Consider the following 21,249-nt stretch of genomic DNA (forward strand, 5'->3'; position numbering starts at 1 on the left):
TGGCCATGAAGTGTCCTTTGGTATGTTACTCAGCTACCTCTTAGAAGCACTCAACTTCCAGCTGGTCAGAATTGCTCCCCAAGAAGTGCTGATTGTGAGGAGCTGCAGAGAGTGAGGAGGAAAATGAAGCGGGAGGCCAGAGACAGGAGGAGCTTCTGGCCCCGCTGAGGCGGTAACCGGCTTAGAGGTGGTGGTTTGTGGATAGTATTTTTATCCTGCAAAGTCGCAGGGGTCTTCCTGTATGCGTGAAGAAAAATCTGTGAAGATCAGACTTAAAGTAAAACCCTTTTGGGATAGGTAGTTCCTTGGATAAAAGGTTTCTGTGAGTGACCATTTAGGTGAAAACCTTAAGGTGACCTACAGAGTAATGTCCCTTTGGCAAATTTGAAGGTTTGGGGAGTCACAGTTTCAAGTCTGGGCTTGTGCATAGCAGAGGATTGCATGCTTCCACCCCTCAACCCCCAACCCCCAACCCCTAACCCACCCACCCCACCCCCCGCCCACTCCCATTGACCACTTTCCAGTGATCTGCTCCCGGGCTCAATTTCAGTGTTAAGTCTGGCTCTTGAACTTGAGAATGTGATCTTGAATTTCAACAGCCTGCTTATCTGAGTGTGTTCAAATGTTTCCTTTGTTTCCTCTTGATTCATTTTTTAATGTAGGCGCCTTATAATTCTGCCAATGGTAGACAGTGCTGACAGACCAGTAACACGCAGACTGCAGATGAACTTACAAAAAAAAGACAAAAGTAGAAAATGTTTGAAGTGTGCAATGCTGCAGCCACAGCAGCCTCCCTGATTTCATTGCATTTGTGAAGGAATGCACCCCCTAACCTGGAGAAAAAGGAGGAGGAGAAAAAGGGAAGAGAATAAGAGAAAGAAAAGGAAGAAAGGAAAAGAAGGAAGGGAGGGAGAGGGGAAGGAGGGAAGGAGGAAAGGAAGGGAAAAAGGAAGGAGGGAAGGAAGGAACCACCCACTTCATCTTTGGGCTGGGAAAAAGACTCATTGGTTAAGAACACTTTCTGCTCCTGCAGAGGACCAAAGTTCCGATCCCAGCACCCACATCAGGTTGCTCACAAACAACTGTAACCCCAGCTCCAGGGGATGTGATACCCCCTTTGGGCCTCTGCACAATCCTACACACGTGTGCACATACCCACATACAAAAACACACATACACTATATACATATGTAATTTTCTAGGCCTGGTGGTGAATGCCTTTAATCCCAGCATTGTGGAGGCACAGGTAAATGGATCTCTTAGAGGCCAGTCTACTCAGTTCAGGCCAGCAAGGGCTGTATAGTGAGACCCTGCCTCAAAAATATTTTATTTTTTCAGTTCAAAAGAAGGAAAGAAGCCACACTGGAATTTGAATGTTCTAGAAAGGTGATTACAGCTTCAGTGACTGGAGAGGTTAGAATGTTGCAGGTCCAAAGCTTAATTATAATTTCTCTTAGACTGTCATTAACCCTCTTACTAGCCATTTTTTGCCCACTTCTGGGTTGGGCCTAATATTCTTGTGGTTATCAGGTAATATCTTTTTAAGAATATTTTTTTTAAAGATTTATTTATTTATTATGTATACAGAAGAGGGTGCCAGATCTCATTACAGATGGTTGTGAGCCACCATATGGTTGCTGGGAATTGAACTCATGACCTCTGGAAGGGCAGTCAGGGCCCTTAACCTCTGAGCTATCTCTCCAGCCCCCTTTTAAGGATATTAATTTAGCCCACTACTTGCTTCTACCAACCAGAGGCTAACCATATGGTCAGGTGATCTGAGACATGTATTAGAAATGTTCCCATTTTCTGTAATCTATCTATCCAATGTCTCCACCAATATATTTCAAGTCTCTTGACTTTGTAGCTATAAAACACCACGATACTGTTACCACATTGAAACATACTGCTGGGGTAACATGAGTCTATTTTCAGGTCATGGTCACTCATACTTGGCTCCAGGATAAATGATCTCTTATCCCCTTTGAAGTGAGAGTCTTAATTTTTTTTCCCCTCACACATTGCTTTTTTGGGGGTGGAAGCCTTTTTTTGTCATTTGTTTTTTTGTTTTTCGAGACAGGGTTTCTCTGTGTAACATCCCTGGTTGTCCTGGAACTCAATCTGTAGACCAGGCTGGCCTCGAACTTGGAAATCTGCCTGTCTCTGCCTCCCAAGTGCTGGCTAGAAATCTTTTAATTATTTTACTTTATGTGCATTGGTGTTTTGTCTGGGTGCATATCTGTGTGAGGGTGTCAGATCCCCTGAAACTGGAGTTACAGACCGTTGTGAGCTGCCATGTGGGTGCTGGGAATTGAACTCAAGTCCTCTGGAAGTACAGCTAATGCTCTTAACTGCTGAGCCATTTCTCCAGCCCCTTTTTGTTATTTTTGTCTCTTCCCCCACCCCCAGCTGAAGACTGAACCCAGAGACTTGCGCTTACACTTGCTAGGCAAATGCTCTACCACTGAGCTAAATCTCCAACCCCAGTGAAGTCTTTTATAGCAATGGAGTGGGAATTTAGTCGTCTCACAAACCATTTATGTAAGTCCATATTGTTAGATATGACCAGATATCTCTCAGGTCCCACCCCTCTGCAGCTGCCTCTCTCTACCCTCAATGCTGATGCTGTAATTCTCATTGCTACTGAGGCTTGTTTGACAAGCACCCAACTGTGATTCTGTGATTCTCAGTCCCTCAAGGGAGTTGAGGGAAACTGATAAGTAGCCTGATGCGATTCTGTAATTCTCACTGTAAGGTTTTGATAGGATAGAGGACACTGGAAAAGTGATTGTTCCTTGAGACCACAAGATTTAGTGCCAGAGAGAGCATGATGTGGTCTGTCATTGTCTAATCCAGACACCTGGGAGTTTGACTACAAACCCAGCCTAGCTGTTGAACTATCCCTGTGGCAGCACCAGGTACCTCAGAATCAGCTCTGAGAAGCAGGTTATCCAAAATGGAGTTACTTTGTCTCTAAGACTTAGCACTTCCTTCCTCATACCTGGGTACCAGAGAACCAGTTAGAGTCACAGACATATTCTTGGTAGGGAGCCTGGCAGTATCTGGAATACTGCAGGAAAAGTAATCTGATTAGCCTCTAGCCAAAACCTAACACCCCTACAGCTCCTCAGGCAACCAGATCCTAAACCAAAAAGGATATACATTCCTTTGAATGACATGTCCCTTACTTCCCTCATATCCTCTAAGTCATGCATTAAGGAGACTTCTTCCTCCAAGTGCAACCTCTTCTTTCCCCAAAGTCTTAAAATAGGTATCTTTGCTCTTTCTGAATAGTCCCAAGTTATTTTCTTTCAGGTCCCACCATTCTGTTTGACATTAAATCTTGTGTCACTAACCTGGCAGAAATGAATATTTTCTAAAAAGATGCTTTAGTTTTAACAGTATTAAAACAATGAGCCCCAACCAGGTGGTGGTGCCGCATGCCTTTAATCTCAGCACCCGGGATTCGGGGCAGGTGGCTCTCTGACTTCAAAGCCAGCCTGCTCTCAAAAAAACCAACCAGCCAAACAAACAATAACAACAACAAAAAACCCAAGAAATTGGAATTTCTTCAGGAATCTCGTGTTGGGAGAAGAAAAGCCTGGGCCAACCAGAGGTGGAGCTTTTCTCTCCAAAAATACTTCTCTAAGAAAGAGATTGTTGTCCCCCTAGATATGATGACAGTTCAGTGATGGGTGGGATCACACTTCATCCTGGACTGCTTAATGTGTCCTGGCCCTCTACTTAAACTTCCATCTCACTGTAGTAATCCCAAGATGGACTGATGGGGGTCCCTGGATGTTTTTGGTCCTCTTCCCAACATGGCCATATTGCATAATTCTCCTTTTTCTGCTTTTTACTATTCATTTGCATGTTTTAAATGTCTTCACAAGGTTGGGTGGCTGAACCGGGCTTCAGGTAGAGACTGTGACCTCCAGTTTAGTGACAGCCACCAAGAGCAATCTGACTCGGTGTCCCTTTTGAATCTGATCCTTGCATATATCTGAGGGGGCGGGCAGAATTGTGTAACATCTGTTGTCTCTTGAGACTGGCCATTTGGAGTTAGGTAATATTGTGCTTGTAGAAGACAGCAAAAGTCATTGGGTCAGGATAGGCCCTTGGTCATTGTTAAAGTATGAGAACTTTCTCGAGTATGTCTGCCTTTTTCTGTCTATAAATTTCACTTTCTCTATGCTTTCAATAATTGTGTTCCTTTGTATATATGTTTTCTCTGTTACTGACTGAATATGGGTAGGTAGAGAAATCTGCTTCATTCCAAATTTCTGAAGTGTGATATATCAGTCTCTCTTTTATCCCAGTGAAACCTGGTCTGCCTTTTGTTTTCTATGATGTGGTGGGCTGTTGCCATAGACACTGAGTCTGGAATTCCCTGAGCACATCTGTAACCCCATTGGAAGGGGAGGAAGCAAGAGTTGCCCGCTGAGTAAGTGCCTAGTCAGGAAAGCGGGGACAGGCTCTGCTTACGCCCTTTTCCCCTAGTGGAGCCAGTGTGGACGCAGAGGAGTAAGCTGGGTTGTTTAGGCAGGCTCCTGCCTAGAATTCCTCATTTGTATCTTACTCTGCCACGTGGGTGTGCTCCTCCCGTCACTTAAGCTTTAAGAGGCGGGTTTGTGGCTTGATGGCCAACCAGGCAAGTTGTTTTGGGATGCATGTCCAATGAAAAATCCAGGCATTAGGAAGATGGCTGCAACGTATCACTGAGACATCGCTTTTTGTCCCTGCCATATTTGGGATCTGAGTTCCTCCGACTGTGGAGAGACTCTCCAGGTTTCTCCCGTCCCTTTCGGTCTCCCCTCCACTGACAGCAGGAACCCCAAGAGGATACCAGGACACCATGTCGCTGGAAATGGTTCGTTCAGCCGGGTGTGGGAGTGTGGTGCAGCTCTAGTCTGAGGATGAGTCTAGACTGGCTCTGATGAGCCTCGGAGCGGGGATCCTTCTGGGTGGAGCTGGGCCAGCAGCCAGAGCGACTGTCAAGTCCCTGCTGAGTCCTCAGTGCAGCGGATGCATCAGTGCCTCCGCTGACTGGGCGTGTCGTGTCCGCGGAGGTTGGTGGAGACCAGGTACACAGGTTGGGAGATCCAACACCAGAGGAGTAAAGGGGTGTGGGACCCCCGAGTCCTTGTGTGTGTTATGTCACAAACATACAGGGACGTGTTGTGTCTTTTTACACTGTCACGATTTATTAAATAGTCATTAAATGCTTTCTTCTTGCCTGCGGTTTTCCAAGTAAGCCTGGTTTTGCTTACTCTCAGACCGTGGGCAATCACAGCTCTTTTATTCCAATCTTAATCACTAATATTAAATCATACATTAACATTTCACACAAAAATAAACCAATGTGCAGGTTGTGGAATGGCTAAGTGTTAGAAAGGCTTGGGAGCCCAGAAAGCTTTCCTGAAGTCCAGGCTTTGAGCTAGTGCAGGGACAAAGAAAGGTCTGTTGGGGACCGAGTAAGTCTCATCAATCAACCGTACAGGAGAAATTGCGCTGAAACCCAGGACAAAGGCAGGGGTCCTTGCCTGTGGCTATTTCCCAGCTCTTGACAGCTGACCCTGTAATCATTGTCATGCTACATACACTCTGGTCTTGGGGTGCTCTCTCTATAACTCAGGTGAAGGGGTTGCTTATAGTGCCGTTGACAAGCATGTGCGTCTGGTGTTTTTAATAAAATTTGGTATGATTTCAGGGGCTGTTTATTGATGTAGTGAGTTTGTGTCTCCTGGTATGCTGGCAGATAGTGGCTGTTTGCCCTTTCTAGGGTCTTATGCTTAAAATTCGAGTCAATCAGGTCAAAACTGTTGCTTAATAAAATGGAACCATTCTAGGCTTGGCACAACCCAAAAGCTGATATTCCCTATAGCATGAATTAGCCACGAGCAGTCATCCTCTTTTTATCATCCCATGTCTCACCCATCTTAGTGGCATATCTGCATTCCCAAGGAGACTCTCATGTAGTTCTGGTCTCCTTCTGTTGCTGTAACAAAATACTCTGAAAGCAGGGAGGAAAGGGTAGATTTGATTAATACTTCTAGGTCACAGTCCATCACTGAAAGAATTCAGAGGAGAGACTCAAGCAAGAACTTGAAGCAGAAATCGTGGAGGAACACTACGTGCTGGCTGATTCATAAACTCATGCTTAACTAGCTTTCTTATACTCCCAGGACCACCAGCCTAGGGGAGGCGCCTTTCACTGTAAGCTGGACCGTAGGGGACCGTCGGGTGCTGGAACTATCCAGACAATCCTCCACAGACAGGCCCACATACTAATTTGATTCAGATATCTTCTCAGCTGAGATTCTCTTCTGGGATAACTGCTGACTGTGTCAAGCGGGCAGTTAAAGCTAATCAGAACAAAGCTTCGAGGCAAACCTTCCTCTAAGTTCCCGCTAAGGATTCTTAGGACTGATGGTGAATCCCAAGTCCTCTTGATGTTGTCAGGCTCATGGAAAGGAAGATCCACATGCATGGGGTCGATGGGGTTGGCCTCTATCATAATTGTTATTTGGTTTGTTTCTAAATATTGTTTTAAAATGGAAAGTCCTGATAGAAGTAAGCCATGACAGTACGTGAAAGAGGTATTGTGACAGGGAAATCCCTAAGTGCTGGGTCCGCAAGCTTCCCTACAGTTAGGCTAAAGAGAACTGTTCTTAAACAAGAGCAAACAAAACATAGAGTCTGATGTGCTAGGGGGTGCCACAGTTAGCTTGTAGATTAAAACAGTTTTCTCTGAGGTTATCCTGTCTTTTGGATTACTGTCAAAGACTGATATGAGCTGGCTCAGGCTAGCAGTGAGTCCATAATGACATGCCTACAGAAAGGAGACACACTTCAGGAAAATCTGCCTAAGTAAGCATTTTGTATGTCGTCCAGTTCAACTGTTAACTGTTAAGGCTAAATGTGGGAATTTGGAAAGCCTTATTCTGGGTTTCTCTGAGTAGCCAGTATTTATCTGTCCAGATAAATATATTATTTCCCAGAGCTAAGGATATCAATCAGGTTTGTTCTTGTATGGATAAACACTCCCTGCAATTTTTTTGACTGTATTTATTTATTTATTTAGTTAGTTAGTTTTATTTTTTAAGACAGGGTTTCTCTGTGTAGCCCTGGAACTCGCTCTGTAGATCAGGCTGGCCTCAAACTCACAGAGATCTGCTGCCTCTGCCTCCCGAGTGCTGGGATTAAAGGCGAGCGCCATCACTGGCCAGCAGCAGTCCCTTTTTGCTTTAACATTTTTTTTTCCAAAATTATATCGTCTTTAAAGACCTTTTTAAAAACTTGGTGATTTCTTTTTGTCTTTCAGAATTTAGAAAACATTTTTTCTTAGAAATATAACTTATTTTTAAAGATGTATTTTATTTTAAATTATTAGTGTAAGTGGGCACTTGTAAATGCAGGTGCCCATGGATTCCAGAAGAGGGCATTAGGACCCCTGGAGCTGAAGTTACAGGTGGTTGTTGTCGGAATACTGTTCTAGAATGGAGTCATGTGAAGAGATCTCTGAGTGTTTATGAGAAAACTCCAAGAAAACAAGTCTTGTGGCCTCGGTTTCTTCAAAACTGTTCTTCAAATGTGTTTTTGTGCCCTTCTCAGGTGTAGCGGATAGGAATGAGTTTACTTCAAATTATTCATTACTGTTATTCATTTATATGCCTCTATGGAAAAATACATTTTTGCCATGTGGGGCTGGTCTGCCACATGCCACTTGTCCTTGTGACTGTACACTTTACTCACGTGACTCCTCTTAACCCTCAGAGTAAAAATTGTCCGGTGCTATGAATAAAGTTGGCTATTGCGTGAGACTTTAGTCCCCCTCATACATGCGCTCCGTTCTCCCAGGTGCCGCCTCTAGAGCAGTGACTGTTGTGAGCCACCTGATGTCAGGGCTAGGAAACCAACTCAGGTTCTCCTAAGACCTGTGTTCTCAAATGCTGAGCCATTGTCCAGGCCTCACAACTTCATATTTTAATGAAAATCCTAGAAGCTCTATGTTATATGCCTCTAAAACATGTTAGTCATCCTTAGGATACATGATTATTTATTCATTTATTTTTTTCAACCAACTTTAATTAACCAACACGATAAAGATTTAAGTTATCCACCAGGCAATGGTGGCGCACGCCTTTAACCCCAGCACTTGGGAGGCAGAAGCAAGTGGATCTCTGTGAATTTGAGGCCAACCTGGTCTACAGAGCAAGTTCCAGGACAGCCGGGGCTACACAGAGAAACCCTTTCTCAAAAACAAAAAACAAAACCAAAAAAACAAAAAACAAAAAAAGATTTAAGTCCTCTTATAACAGGCAGTTTTGTTTTAAAACTCTAGCATCTCAGTCTTTTGGTATCCATTGCTTTTCTTTGAAAGTTAAAAGCACAGAGACAGCCTTTGTCTTAACACTAGCTGTCTTAGATTTTAGAGCTGCAGAGCATGAACCATTTCCACATGAGGCCTCGCCTGAGGACCAGTTAATTCATAGGGAACAATAAGAATCTTTTTTTAAGATTTATTTTTATTTTATGTGTATTGGTTTCTTGCCTGCATGTATGTATGTGCACCATATGTATGCCTGCTGCCCTTGGAAGTCAAAGGACAATGGATTCCCTTGGAAGTGGAGTTACATACAATTGAGATCTGCCATATGGGTGCTGGAAACCAAACCCCAGTCCTCTGGAAGAGCAGCCCAAGCTCCCACTGCCAAGCCTGATATCACTCCAGCCCCACCAATGAGAATCTTTGACCACCTTACAGACTAAGAACTGAGGTAATGACCACAGAAAAGAGACCAAACATATTGGTGCATACCTGTTTGCTCTGAACTTCTTCCTTTTGATAGAAACTCATGTCATCTCCCAGAAACTAGATTATTATCACCAGACCCCTTTATTTGTTCTCCCAGGCAGAGCCACGTTGATGTGTAGAGCTGCTGTTCTTTCACTCTCGTTACTGTGTCTCTAACTGGCATATTGGGACCCATGGCCAAGCTTAGTCTGTCATGATTTCCAGAATCAGCGTGCTGAGATTTAAAATTCTAACTACATTATGAACTAGGAAATATTTGGACTAATTTTTTTTTTTAAAGATTTATTTATTATGTATACAGTATTCTTCCTGCATGCATGAAGAGGGTGCCAAATCTCATTGCAGATGGTTGTGATCCACCATATGGTTGCTGGGAATTGAACTCAGGACCTCTGGAAGAGCAGCCAGTGCTCTTAACCTCTAAGCCACCACTCCAGCCCTATTTGGACTAATTTAACTTATTCATCTTATGAGCCATTCTGGTTTTGCACATACAATATAAAAAATGCAAGCATGTGTAGACAATATTTATATTCATATAGCCATACATAAAGATGGATTTAAATAGAAACATTTTGCTTCATTTATGTAGACCTATAATTTGTGGGTCCTAAGCTAGACTACTAATTTGAATTTTTTCAAAAACTATTTTATTATTTTATGTGTATAGATGTTTTGATGCATGTGTGTCTGTGCACATATATTATTCTTTTTGACAAGATGTCTTTTTCTGCTTGTTTGTTTTGTTTCTTCAAGACAAGGTTTCTCTGTGTAGCCCTGACTGTCCTGTCACTCTGTAGACTGGGCTGACCTCGAACCCGCAGAGATCTGCCTGCCTCTGCCTCCTGCATGCTGGGATTAAAGACTTGAGCCACCACCACCCGGCTCGATCCCTTAAGAAACATACTGTGTCTCATAAGCACTCTTGGCCTTCTCGGTGGTTGCTGAAGTTTCCTGCGCAACAACTAAACCTGAGCTGGGGTTCAGGCCTGTTTCCTGTTTGCTGCTCACTATACGGTGTCCCTCAAATCCTTCAACTGTGGCTGTTTCCTGATGCAAAGGCCAAGGATCCAACAATTGTTCAGTCCATGAGAGTGGATGTCAGCTGTCCTAATCCGGAGTTGGAGTCCCAGGGATGTCCTAGAGAGCTGCCAGTTTGGGGTCTACATTAGAATCCCAGTGGTGTAGGCTCTAACACCAGTGAAGGAGTGCCTTAGGAACAGGACAGGTGAGCTTCCAGTGAAAGTTGGGTAAGCAGGTAAAAAGCAAATGCTTTCCTCTTCCATGTCCATTTATGGGGACTGATGCCAGAAGGCATGGCTCAGATTTAAGGTGGGTCTTCCACCTCAAATAATCCAACCAAGGAAAGTCTTTCACTATTTGGTTTTCATTTAATTCTGGATGTAGTCAAGTTCACAACCAAGATTAGTCATCCTAAGTCCACCCCTTATCAATTTTAATCACAATCATCCCCTTATGACTGAATACATTAATAAAAGTAGGCAGGCAGTAGTGGTGCATACCTTTAATCCTAGCACTTAGGAGGCAGAGGCAGGTGGATCTCTGAGTTAGAGGACAACCTGTTCGACAGAGCAAGTTCCAGGACAGCCAAGACTACACAAAGAAATCCTGTCTCAAAAAACTATAAATAAATAAATAAATAAATAAATAAATAAATAAATAAATAAATAAATAAATAAATAAAATAATAAAAACAATAGCCAAGCCATAATTACAACTAACATGATATAAGTATCCCATATACAACCACAATACAATTACATATTTTAGAATAGGTAACAATATCTCTTGAAGGACATTCTTTAAGTGTCTTAAAACTTAAATATGATAACCACTGACATTATCTTGATGTTACATTACATAAAGTCATAGAGGAAAGACAACACAAATATCTGTTTAATGTATTCATATCTATGCATAACACATTGTTACCAAAATAGGACAGAAACACTCAAGTTTATTTTCATTCCTGTGAAGAGACATCATGATCAAGGAAACTTACAGAAGAGTTCCAGAGGGTGAGTCCGTGACCATCAGGATGGGGAACATGTCAGCAGGCAGGCAAGCATGGCGTTGGAGTGGTAGCTGAGAGCTTACATGTTGTAACAACAACCACAAGGAAGGAGGCCAACTGAAATGGCATGGGCTTTTGAAACCTCAAAGCCCACTCCGAGTGACCCACCGCCTCATATAAGGCCTCACCTTCTAATCCTTCCCAAACAGTTCCACCAAGTAGGGACCAAACATTCAAATATATGAGCCAAAGGGGCCATTCACATTCAAACTACCATACCTCCCCAAACCAGCTTTAAAGACCAAAGAACCACATAGTCCAGTTTACAACAGCAACAGCCACAGTTCTCAGTACCAGTTTTTGTCTTAGTTCATTTTCTTGTTACTGTCGTAAAATGCCCTTGAAAAAGCAAGTTAAGAAAAAAGTTTTTTTCTCTGGGTCCCAGGTCAAAAGTACAGTCCATCCTAGGGGGGCAGTCAAGAAGCACCTGGTCACATCATCTCCAACCGAGAAGCAGAGAGTGCTGAATTAATGCTAGTGCATATCAGGGATGCACACAGTTCATGAGTCCCTCCCTGGGGCGCAGTTCTGCCCATAACTAAGGTAGTTGTTCTCACATCAGTTAATCAAAATAACCTTTCACAGATCTCCTCAAAGGCTAACTTTAATATAGACGACTACTCTTAGGTATGCCCAGAGTTTTGTCTCCTAGATTATTCTAGACTAGGTTGTGACAATTAGCACTAACCACACTTCTTTTTTTTTTTCAATCCTCCATCACACTTCTTTTTTTATTTGTTTATTTGTTTTGTTTTTGTTTGTCAAGACAGAGTTTTCCTGTGTATTGCCCTGGCTGTCCTGGAACTTGCTCTACAGACCAGGCTGACCTCGAACTCAGAGATCCACCAACCTCTTCCTCCCAAGTGCTAGGATAAAAGGTGTGTACCACCATTGCCTGATACCATCACAATTTTAGTAGTTATAGAATTTCATGCGTGTCTATGAGGGGACACATGGTAGTAAGAGCTGTTTATTTTTTCATTGTTCATTGCATTCCCAAATAAAAATGATAATATTAATTTATTAGAAAATGAATTACCCTTAATCAGTCCTGTATAAGTTCTTGCATTGTATTGTGACAAAACTCCTGAGAAGGGAATTTAAGAGAGCAGCGGTTTATTCTAGATTTAGCTCAAGGTTGCAATCTATCATATTGGGGGAAGCTTGACAACAGGAGCTGGAGGCAGCTGCTCCCATTGAATCTGCAGTCAGAAAGCAGAAGGCAGTGAATTCCAGTGCTTAGTTACCTCTGTCCTCTGAATTCATTTTCCCACAGCCTAGTGAATGGTGCATCCCACAGACAGGGTAAGTCCTTCTGCCTAAAATGTGAAAGATAATCCCGGACATATATAGCAAGAGTCTTGTCTACTAGGTGATTTTTAGATTCTGTCAAGTTGAAAATCAATATGCACCATCAGATCTTTAAAAAAAAGTAAAAATGGTTATTTTGTTTTATTTTATGTATATGGTTGTTTTGCCTGAGTGTACATCCATGTAATGCATGTATGAGCCTGGTGCCTGCAGAGACCAGAAGAGAGGGTTTGATTCCCTGGAACTGAAGTTGCACAGTTGTGAGCTGCCTCATGAGTGTCAGAAATCAAATCCAGGTCCCCTGGAAGAGCAGCCAGTAATCTTAACTGCTGAACCATCTCTCTGGCCTTACATCACAAGTCTTATCAAATTATTATTTAAGAATACTCTATGAGAAAACAGGTACACACTTCTAAATGTTGTTTATAGTGAATCACAGAGGATATATTCAAGTCCCTAACAAGTTGTGAGAAGAGTGATTCAATACTATCCACTTGTCTTAGTCACTGTTCTATTTCTGTGAAGAGACACCATGACCATGGCAACTCTTATAAAAGAAAACTTTTTTTTCTTTATTAAGAAATTTTCTACTCACTCTACATACCACCCACAGATCCCGCCTCCTCCCTCCTCCTACCTCCCAGCCCTCCCCCCCAAGCCACCCCGCATCCCCACATCCCCCAAATCAAGGTCTCCCATGGGGAGTCAGCAGAGCCCGGCAAACTGAGCCTAGGCAGGTCCAAGCCCCTTCCGGAGGTCTGGGATTAAAGGTCACCCGGCAAAAGTGATTTTTACAAGGCTTTTTTTTTTGGTGGGGAGGAGGCTTTTCAAGACAGGGTTTTTCTGTGTAGCTTGGGAGTCTGTCCTGGAACTCACTTTGGAGACCAGGCTAGCCTCAAACTCACAGAGATCCACCTTGAATTTTCTTTGGGGCATTAGATAATTAGAATTTGTTATAAAAGTTGTCACAGTGACCCAGATGACAAAGAGAAATTAGCACAGCATATAAGGGGAAAGATGGTCCTGTTTGGCTGTTACTTTACCCAGCTGTTCCAATCTACTGCCAGAATTACTGTATTAGAGAATCTTGGTATGTATGAACAATAAGAGCGTGGTGACCAGCTGGGCAGTGGTGGTGCACGCTTTAATCCCAGCACTCGGGAGGCAGAGGCAGGCGGATCTTTGTGAGTTCGAGGCCAGCCTGGTCTACAGAGTGAGATCCAGGACGGGCACCAAAACTACAAAGAGAAACCCTGTCTCGAAAGAAAAAAAAAAAAAGAGTGTGGTGACCAAGACACTAAGACAGTTTGAACATATATGGAACACAGTGTCACAATAACTTCTTATGAAGTCTGCATAGCTGGTACTGTGAGGTTTATCCTTGTGGAAATATACGTGTGCTCTTTTAGGAGTCAGTGACCTTTGAGGATGTGGCTGTGCACTTCACCATGGAGGAGTGGATTATGCTGGATCTATCTCAAAAGGACCTCTACAAAGATGTGATGAAGGAAATATTGAGAAACATGGTGTCAATAGGTAAAGACATAATCATTCTCATAATAAGTCAATCAAACAAAAGTGCTTCTAGGGCTGGAGAGATGGCTCAGAGGTTAAGAACACTGGCTGTTCTTCCAGAGGTCCTGAGTTCAATTCCCAGCAACCACATGATGGCTCACAGCCATCTATAATGAGATCTGGTGCCCTCTCCTGACCTGCAGGCATACATGGAGGCAGAATGTTGTATACATAATAAGTAAATAAATCTTTAAAAAAAAAAAAAAAAAGAGGCCAGCCTGGTCTACAAAGCGAGATCCAGGAAAGACGCAAAGCTGCACAGAGAAACCCTGTCTCGAAAAACCAAAAAAAAAAAAAAAAAAAAAAAAAAAGTGCTTCTAGTTCATCATTGTTGCTGCATGTACTGAAATATGGCAAAGAAACATTTGGATATACTTACCTGACAGGGGAGACACCACAATCAGGAAGGTGGTCTTCCCAAAGTGAGACTCATCCATTCCACTTGTTATGTGCTACTCCTGTGCTTTCCCCAAATGCAGAAAACTTGACTGTATACTTTGTGGTAGTGGGAGACTGTTTCCTGAAAAAAGGGGGTAAAGAAAAGGGTAAATATGTGAGATGGGGTCACTTTATACCATGAATTTAGTTGGAATCTACTAATGTTTTTACTGTACTATCATGATCCATAATGATTTGTCTTGATCTGTATTTTAGGAAACATAAAGAAGCACCAAAAGATTGATAATGAATACCAAAATTCTGAGAGAAAGCTAAGGTAATCCAGTTTCCTCAAAGTTTATGGTGCCATGGGACATTTTACAAAAAGGTAAAAGATACAAATATATCAAACTTCAATCTGAGTTGATCTCAGGAAATTGTCTCCAAAACTGCCAGTATTTTCCACATCATCAGTAAGAACATCCCAGATATTCAAGCATTGGAAACAACTGGAGTATCATGATGCCAGTTGTGACACTTTATCATACTTTATATATACAAATTTTACAGCATATACATTATAGAAAATGAAATATCAGTTTATCTACAATCTTGGGTATCAGGTGCATATGAAACAAATAAGATTACTCTTTTAGACTAATTAATTATTGAGGTAACACATATAGGCAGGTGTGGGGCCACACCTTTAATCCCAGCACTTGGGAGGCAGAGGCAGGTGGATCTCTGATTTAGAGACCAGCCTGGTCTACTTAGTGAGTTTCAGGCCAGCCAGCACTTCAAAGTGAAATTCTATCTTAATAAATAAAATAAATAAATAAATGAAACAAAAAGATAACTCAATATAGACATTTGTCTTAGTTAGGGTTTCTATTGCTGTGAAGAGATACCATGACATTGGCAACTCTTATAAAGGAAAACATTTAATTGGTTCTGGCTTACGGGTTCAGAGGTTTAGTCCATTATCATCATGGTGGGAAGCTTGGTGGCATTCAGGCAGACAAGGTGCTGGAGGAGTAGCTGAGAGTTCTACATCTGGATTCACAAGCAACAGAAAGAGAGAGTGACACACTGGGCCTGGATTGAGCATCTGAAATCTCAAAACCCATCCCCAGTGACACACTTCCTCCAACATTGCCACACCTGCTCCAACAAGGCCACACCACATAATGGTACCACTCCCAGTGAACCAGTGGAGCCATTTTCATTTAAACTACCACAACATTCAAGTAGTTCAAAATGCAACATTATTTTCATTATCAGTATTGTGTATCAAATTGTGCACGATATTGAGTACTGAAATGTGTATTTAAATGTGAAATAAACATTTAATGTTTGTCAAGCATGGAAACAATATAACTTCTCATTGGTTTATTGTACTATTGCTTTTTATTATAGCTACCCTCAAATCATGCTGCATAGCATTCAGTCAAAATATGTTCAAGATTCTTACGGTACATAGAACCAGTATTCCTACTGGTAAATCATTAATATTCACACACTTTCATTTCTTACAGATGTCAACTGGTAGAGAAACTACACGACTGTAAAGAAGGTCATAAGTGTGCAGAAATCTTCAACTTCTCTACAGAAGGCACTGTGAACCATAAGTTTTATCCAGGAGTACACATATGTAAAAGAAATGGGTTTGTAAATGTAGTCATTGGCCATGTAGCTCTAAGTGTCCAGCTAAAATCTAGGCCAGGGCAGAAATCAAATGAAGTTCAGGAACGTGGAAAGGAGTTGGATAATAATAAGGAATCTGAGAACACCTCCAGCTCTCCCCCATCTTTTCAGAAGCATGAAAGTACTGACCCTGCTGAGAAATCTAATAAAAATAAGCAGTCTAATGAAGACTTAAACCTTGGTCAAAATCATGAAAGGACTACTGCTGAAGAAAAACACCATGAGTGTAAGCAGTGTGGGAAAACTTTTACTTCCCTTAGGTCCTTGAAGGGGCATGAACATCATTACCATGCAAAGAAATCCTTTGCATGTAAGCAGTGTGGGAAAGCCTTCCCTTTCCCCAGTTCCCTTCAAGTACATGAAAGGATCCACACTGGAGAGAAGCCCTATACGTGTAAGCAATGTGGGAAAACCTTTGCATATTCCAGTTCTCTTCTAAGACATGAAAAAATTCACACCGGCACAAGTTCCCATAAGTGTCAACTATGTGGGAAAACCTTTACTCGTTTGAATTCTCTTTTAAGGCATAAAATAATCCACACTGGCGAGAAGCCCTATGCATGTAATCAGTGTGGGAAAAGCTTTTCTCGTTCTGCTTCCCTTCAAAGACACACAAGAATCCACACTGGAGAGAAACCCTATGTATGTAAGCAATGTGGGAAAGGATTCATTACTTCTACTTATCTTCAAGTACATGAACGAACTCACACTGGGGAAAAACCTTATGTATGTAAGGAGTGTGGGAATGCCTTCATGCTTTGGACTCAATTTCAAAAACATAAAGTAACTCACAGTGGTGTGAATCCCTATGTTTGTAAGCAGTGTGGGAAAGCTTTCACTCGTCTCGGTTCCCTACAAATACATGAAAGAATTCACACTGGTGAGAAACCCTATGTGTGTAAGCAGTGTGCAAAAGCCTTCTTGTCTTTGAATCAGTTAAGAAGACATGAAGTAACCCACAGTGGTGTCAAACCCTATGAGTGCAAACAATGTGGGAAGGGATTTATCTCTTCTACAACCTTTCGAAGTCATGAAAAGATACACAGTGGAGATAACCCGTATGTGTGTTCACAGTGTGAGAAAGTTTTGAGTTCTGACAGTGCTTTGCGGAAACATAAAATGATCCACACCGGAGAGAAACCTTGTGTATGTAAGCAGTGCGGTAAAACATTTACTCATTTAAGTTCTCTTCAGTATCATGCACTGATGCACAGTGGAGAGAAACCCCATGAATGTAAGAAATGTGGGAAAGGCTTTAGGTCTCTTAGCCACCTTAAAAAGCATGAAAGAACTCAACACTGAATAGAAACCTTGTGCATGTAAACAATATGGGAAAGCCTTTGCTTATTCTCACTGGCATAATGTTTACACATTTTAAATGTCTGGGTTGCTTTTGCATAAGCAACCTCACTCTGAAGATAAGTGAAAGCCTTCTATCATACTGATTTCTTTCTTTTCCTACTGATTTCTAAAAAAAACAAAAACAAGAACAAAAACAAAACAAACTTGAAACAGCCACAATGGAGGGAAACATTTTTTTAAAAAAAAAATAACATGGAAATGGTTTTTGTACTAAAAGTTTTCTTCAAGTCCATGAACGAAGTCACACTAGAGAAAAGCCCTAGGAATGCAGGCGATGTTTAAATCTTTGTAGTCCCAGATCATGGAAAAGACATGCCACAGAGTATACTGCAGAAAACCCTGTGCATGTTTGCAATGTAGAAATGCTTCACTTCTTTCCTGCTTCCTCCAAATAAGTCAACTAGAGGGGACTAGAGAGATGGCTAAGCAGTTAAGAATGCTGGCTGGTCTTCCAGAGGACCTAGGTTCAATTCCCAGCACCCACATGGCAGCCTACAATTGTGTCTAATTCCAGTTCCAAGGGATCTAATGTCTCAGTGGCCCCTGTATGCTCATGGTACACAGACAAATTACTCATGCAGGTAAATTAGCCATATACATAACAATTTTTTAAAAAGTCACACTGGAGAGAAACCCTTTGTATGTAGGCAATATTGGAAAGCCTTCCATTACTACTGTTCCTTTCACAGACATGAAAGATCCTACCATAGAATAACCTTAAATACAGATTTTTTTAAAATTTAGACTTATTTATATTATTTCACATGTGTAAGTGTTTTGCCTGCGTGTATGAATGTGTGCCACATGTGTGCAGTGCCTGCACCACCATGAAGAGGGCCTTGGAACCTCTGGAACTGGAGTTACAGATGGTTGTGAGCAGTCGTGTAGGTGTTGGGAACTGAACACAAGTCCTTCATAAGCACAGTGAGAGCTCTTAACCACCGAGCCATCTCTCCAACCTAGGAGCTAATTCTAGACTTCTATTTCCAAAGTTTGCTTTACAAAATAAGCGTAAGCCGAGTACGTGAGATGAGATGACAGCTTATACCCCTGGAATGGAGACCAGTAAGACCCACATTTGAAAAACAAAACAGCTGTAGAAAGTATACTATCATGAAATCGTTTTGTAAGGTTTCTTAAAGCAGCAATCTATAGTTTAATGGGTGATGTCCTTTTGCATTAAATTGGGTACATGTTTCTACTTGCATTATAAATTGTGTAGATTCATGTGGTGGACTGACATTTACTTGTAACATGCCAATATGCATAAATGCTTTTTTTTTTCAAACAATTGTGATTAATTAAAAATGACTTTTTGAGAATATTGGAATATTTGCACCGCTTTCATATGCCTAGTTCTGGCCACTTTGTCTGTACTTTTATTCTTTTTCATGAGCAAAAAACATTTTGAAATGTATGTATGTATGTAAGACCATGTGCTGTATGTATATATGTTAGTGTGTGTGTGCACATGTGTGCACGTGTGTCCGTCTTCCTACTGAAGCCAGAGTGGTAATCTCAGTGGGTGACCTACTTTATCACTCTCTGACTTATTCTCTTGAGAAAGTGTCTCTTACTCAGCTACGAACTAATCTGGCAGCCCGCAAAATTCAGCCGTTCACCTCTCTCCACTCCCCATAGTGCTGGGTGTATGATCATGATTGAAGCCGCGATTGACGCCATTCCCAGCTTTAGACGAGTGTTAAGGATTCAAACTCAGGTCCTCAGCTTGCAAAGTGCTTTTACCCACTGGGCCATTGACTAAACCCTTTAAACCATATTTCTATTGATTTTGTATTGTTTCTGTTTTGCATATGTTTATATTTTTCTCTCTTTGCTGTTTATTTTCTAACATTACTTTCTTGCATGTCTGTGATGGTTGGTTTTAATGCCAACTTGCCACCAATTAGAAACACCTGTGGGTGGACCCTCACTGGAAGAACTGTTCTGATTTTCTTGATTGATGTGGGAAGACCCACCCCACTTGTAGGCTGCACTTGGGGGTCCAGATAAAAAGCGTGTGGCAGAAGGAAGAGCATCTCGCCTTCTGCTCACTTGTCTATTGCTCTTGCTACCTAGTTCATGTGCGCTGCTGCCATTGATGTTTACTTCATCGATACCAGACCTAGTGTTTCCAAACTAGTGTGCTAGGGAAACACAGGGCTTCAGGAAACTTCTAGGCTCCTTGTGTCAGACTGGGACTGCTGAAGCCTGTCCATCCACCCACTGACCCTCCACCCACTCACCCACCCACTCACCCACCCACCCACTTACTCACCCACTGACCCTCCACCCACCTACTCACCCACTCACTGACCCTCCACTCACTCACCCACCCACTCACCCACTCACTGACCCTCCACCCACTGACCCTCCACTCACTCACCCACCCACTCACCCACTCACTGACCCTCCACCCACCTACTCACCCACTCACTGACCCTCCACCCACTCACCCACTTACTCACCCACTGACCCTCCACTCACCCACTGACCCTCCGCCCACTGACCCTCCACTCACCCACTGACCCTCCGCCCACTGACCCTCCACTCACCCACTGACCCTCCGCCCATTGACCCTCCACTCACCCACTGACCCTCTGCCCACTCACCCACTCACTGACCCTCCACCCACTCACCCACCCTTTGACCCACCCACTCACCCATCCACTTACTCACCCACTGACCCTCCACCCACTGACCCTCCACCCACTCACCCACCCTCTGTCCCTCCGCCCACTCACCCACCCTCTGTCCCTCCACCCACTCACCCACCCTTTGACCCACCCACTCACCCACCCACTTAGTCACCCACTGACCCTCTACTCACTCACCCACCCATCGTCCCTAAGTGCTGAGGCTCCAGCCTTAAGGACCTAGGAATGACCAAGTTTTCAGCTCTCCAATAAGTCTGCTTTTGTCAGTACTTTAAAGCTGACTCAATTCCATTTCTCTAGAGATATAGTGTCCTTTTAAGGTTGAACTATTTTAAAATTGCTCTGAAAACCTTTTTTTTTTTTAACTACTAAACAAGATACATATATTTTAATTATAGATCAGGTCATGTTTACAAGTTTATTAAGTTTGTGTTGTATGGCACATGAAGGCCTCCTTCATCTCACAGAGATCCACCTGTCTGCTTCCTGAATGCTGGGATTAAAGGCATGAGCCACCACAACCAGCCCAATGGGTTGTTTTTATCAATGGGATGTGGAGGTAGACTCCTGATTGCCAAAGCTTTGCTCATTGCTGGAAGGAAGCACAATGTGGAGGACAAACTTTGGCTTGAGGATACTGGATAAGGTTGAAAGTGATGAGTATCCATGTACTAGGCTTTTTCTTTTGGGCCACCAACCAGCTCCCAAATCATGACACAGAGACTTATTACTAGTTTTGAATGCTTGCCCTAGCTTAGGCACATTTCTTTTAACTGAAGTTTAACCTTTTTCTCTTCATCTACCTTATTAACTTTCTTACTTCTGTATAGCTTACTTTCACTGCTTCGCTCTGTCGTGTCTGTCTGGTGTCTTCCTGGCTTCTGGCCCCGGGCATCTCCCTTCTTCTCTCCTTCTTCCTCTCATTCTTGCTTCTTCTCTCAAGCCTAGATTTCTCCTCCTCTTTATTCTCTCTGGAGTCATTACCACATCAAGCCACTCACCTCATTATTGGATACTGGTATCTTGTGGATATCTGTTTATGCTGCAGAATATTACTTTAACTGTGTAAAGGTGGCACTTTTGTTTATGTTACATTTATTTAATTATGTAAAGATGTGTTGCATTTGTTTCACCTTGCCTGCCTAAGGCACCTGATTTGTTTAATAAAGAGCCAAATGGCCAATAGCTAGGCAGGAGGAAGGATAGATGGAGCTGGAAGACAGAGAGAATAAAGAGAAGGTTTTAGTGTTATGTATTGCTTTAGTCACTGGTCTAGTGCTGTGAAGAGACCCTATGACCAAGGCAATTCTTATAAAAGAAAGCATTTAATTACAGGCTTTCAGAGGTTA

The 21,249-nt window shown here is 42.4% G+C and overlaps 1 protein-coding gene and 1 pseudogene across 4 annotated transcripts; both read left to right on the top strand.

Moving 5' to 3' along the window:
* The first annotated feature begins 556 nt into the window (after window positions 1–556).
* On the top strand, window positions 557–18,567 carry LOC128115716 (zinc finger protein 14-like). Of its 4 annotated transcripts, none has more exons than XM_052746709.1 (5): window positions 557–4,870; window positions 8,602–11,791; window positions 13,634–13,760; window positions 14,454–14,514; window positions 15,713–18,567. In XM_052746709.1, exons 3-5 carry the CDS (start codon window positions 13,673–13,675, stop codon window positions 17,181–17,183), a joined length of 1,620 nt encoding a protein of 539 aa, XP_052602669.1. In that variant the 5' UTR covers window positions 557–4,870; window positions 8,602–11,791; window positions 13,634–13,672; the 3' UTR covers window positions 17,184–18,567. The 4 variants fall into 4 exon arrangements, with proteins under 4 accessions (XP_052602669.1, XP_052602671.1, XP_052602670.1 ...); XM_052746711.1 differs by having other exon boundaries at window positions 8,602–8,780; XM_052746710.1 differs by having other exon boundaries at window positions 11,684–13,760.
* LOC128116109 (uncharacterized) lies at window positions 14,171–14,322 on the top strand (annotated as a pseudogene).
* Window positions 18,568–21,249: the final 2,682 nt, after the last annotated feature.

The sequence above is a fragment of the Peromyscus californicus genome, unplaced genomic scaffold (genome assembly GCF_007827085.1).
Source record: "Peromyscus californicus insignis strain IS unplaced genomic scaffold, ASM782708v3 Scaffold_1__1_contigs__length_55948999, whole genome shotgun sequence".
Taxonomy (NCBI): Eukaryota; Metazoa; Chordata; class Mammalia; order Rodentia; family Cricetidae; genus Peromyscus; species Peromyscus californicus.

Coding starts and splice junctions, on each gene's coding strand:
- LOC128115716 (XM_052746708.1), top strand. Junction 13,761..14,453: donor GAGAAACATGGTGTCAATAG/GTAAAGACATAA, acceptor TCTGTATTTTAG/GAAACATAAAGAAGCACCAA. Junction 14,515..15,712: donor AATTCTGAGAGAAAGCTAAG/GTAATCCAGTTT, acceptor CATTTCTTACAG/ATGTCAACTGGTAGAGAAAC.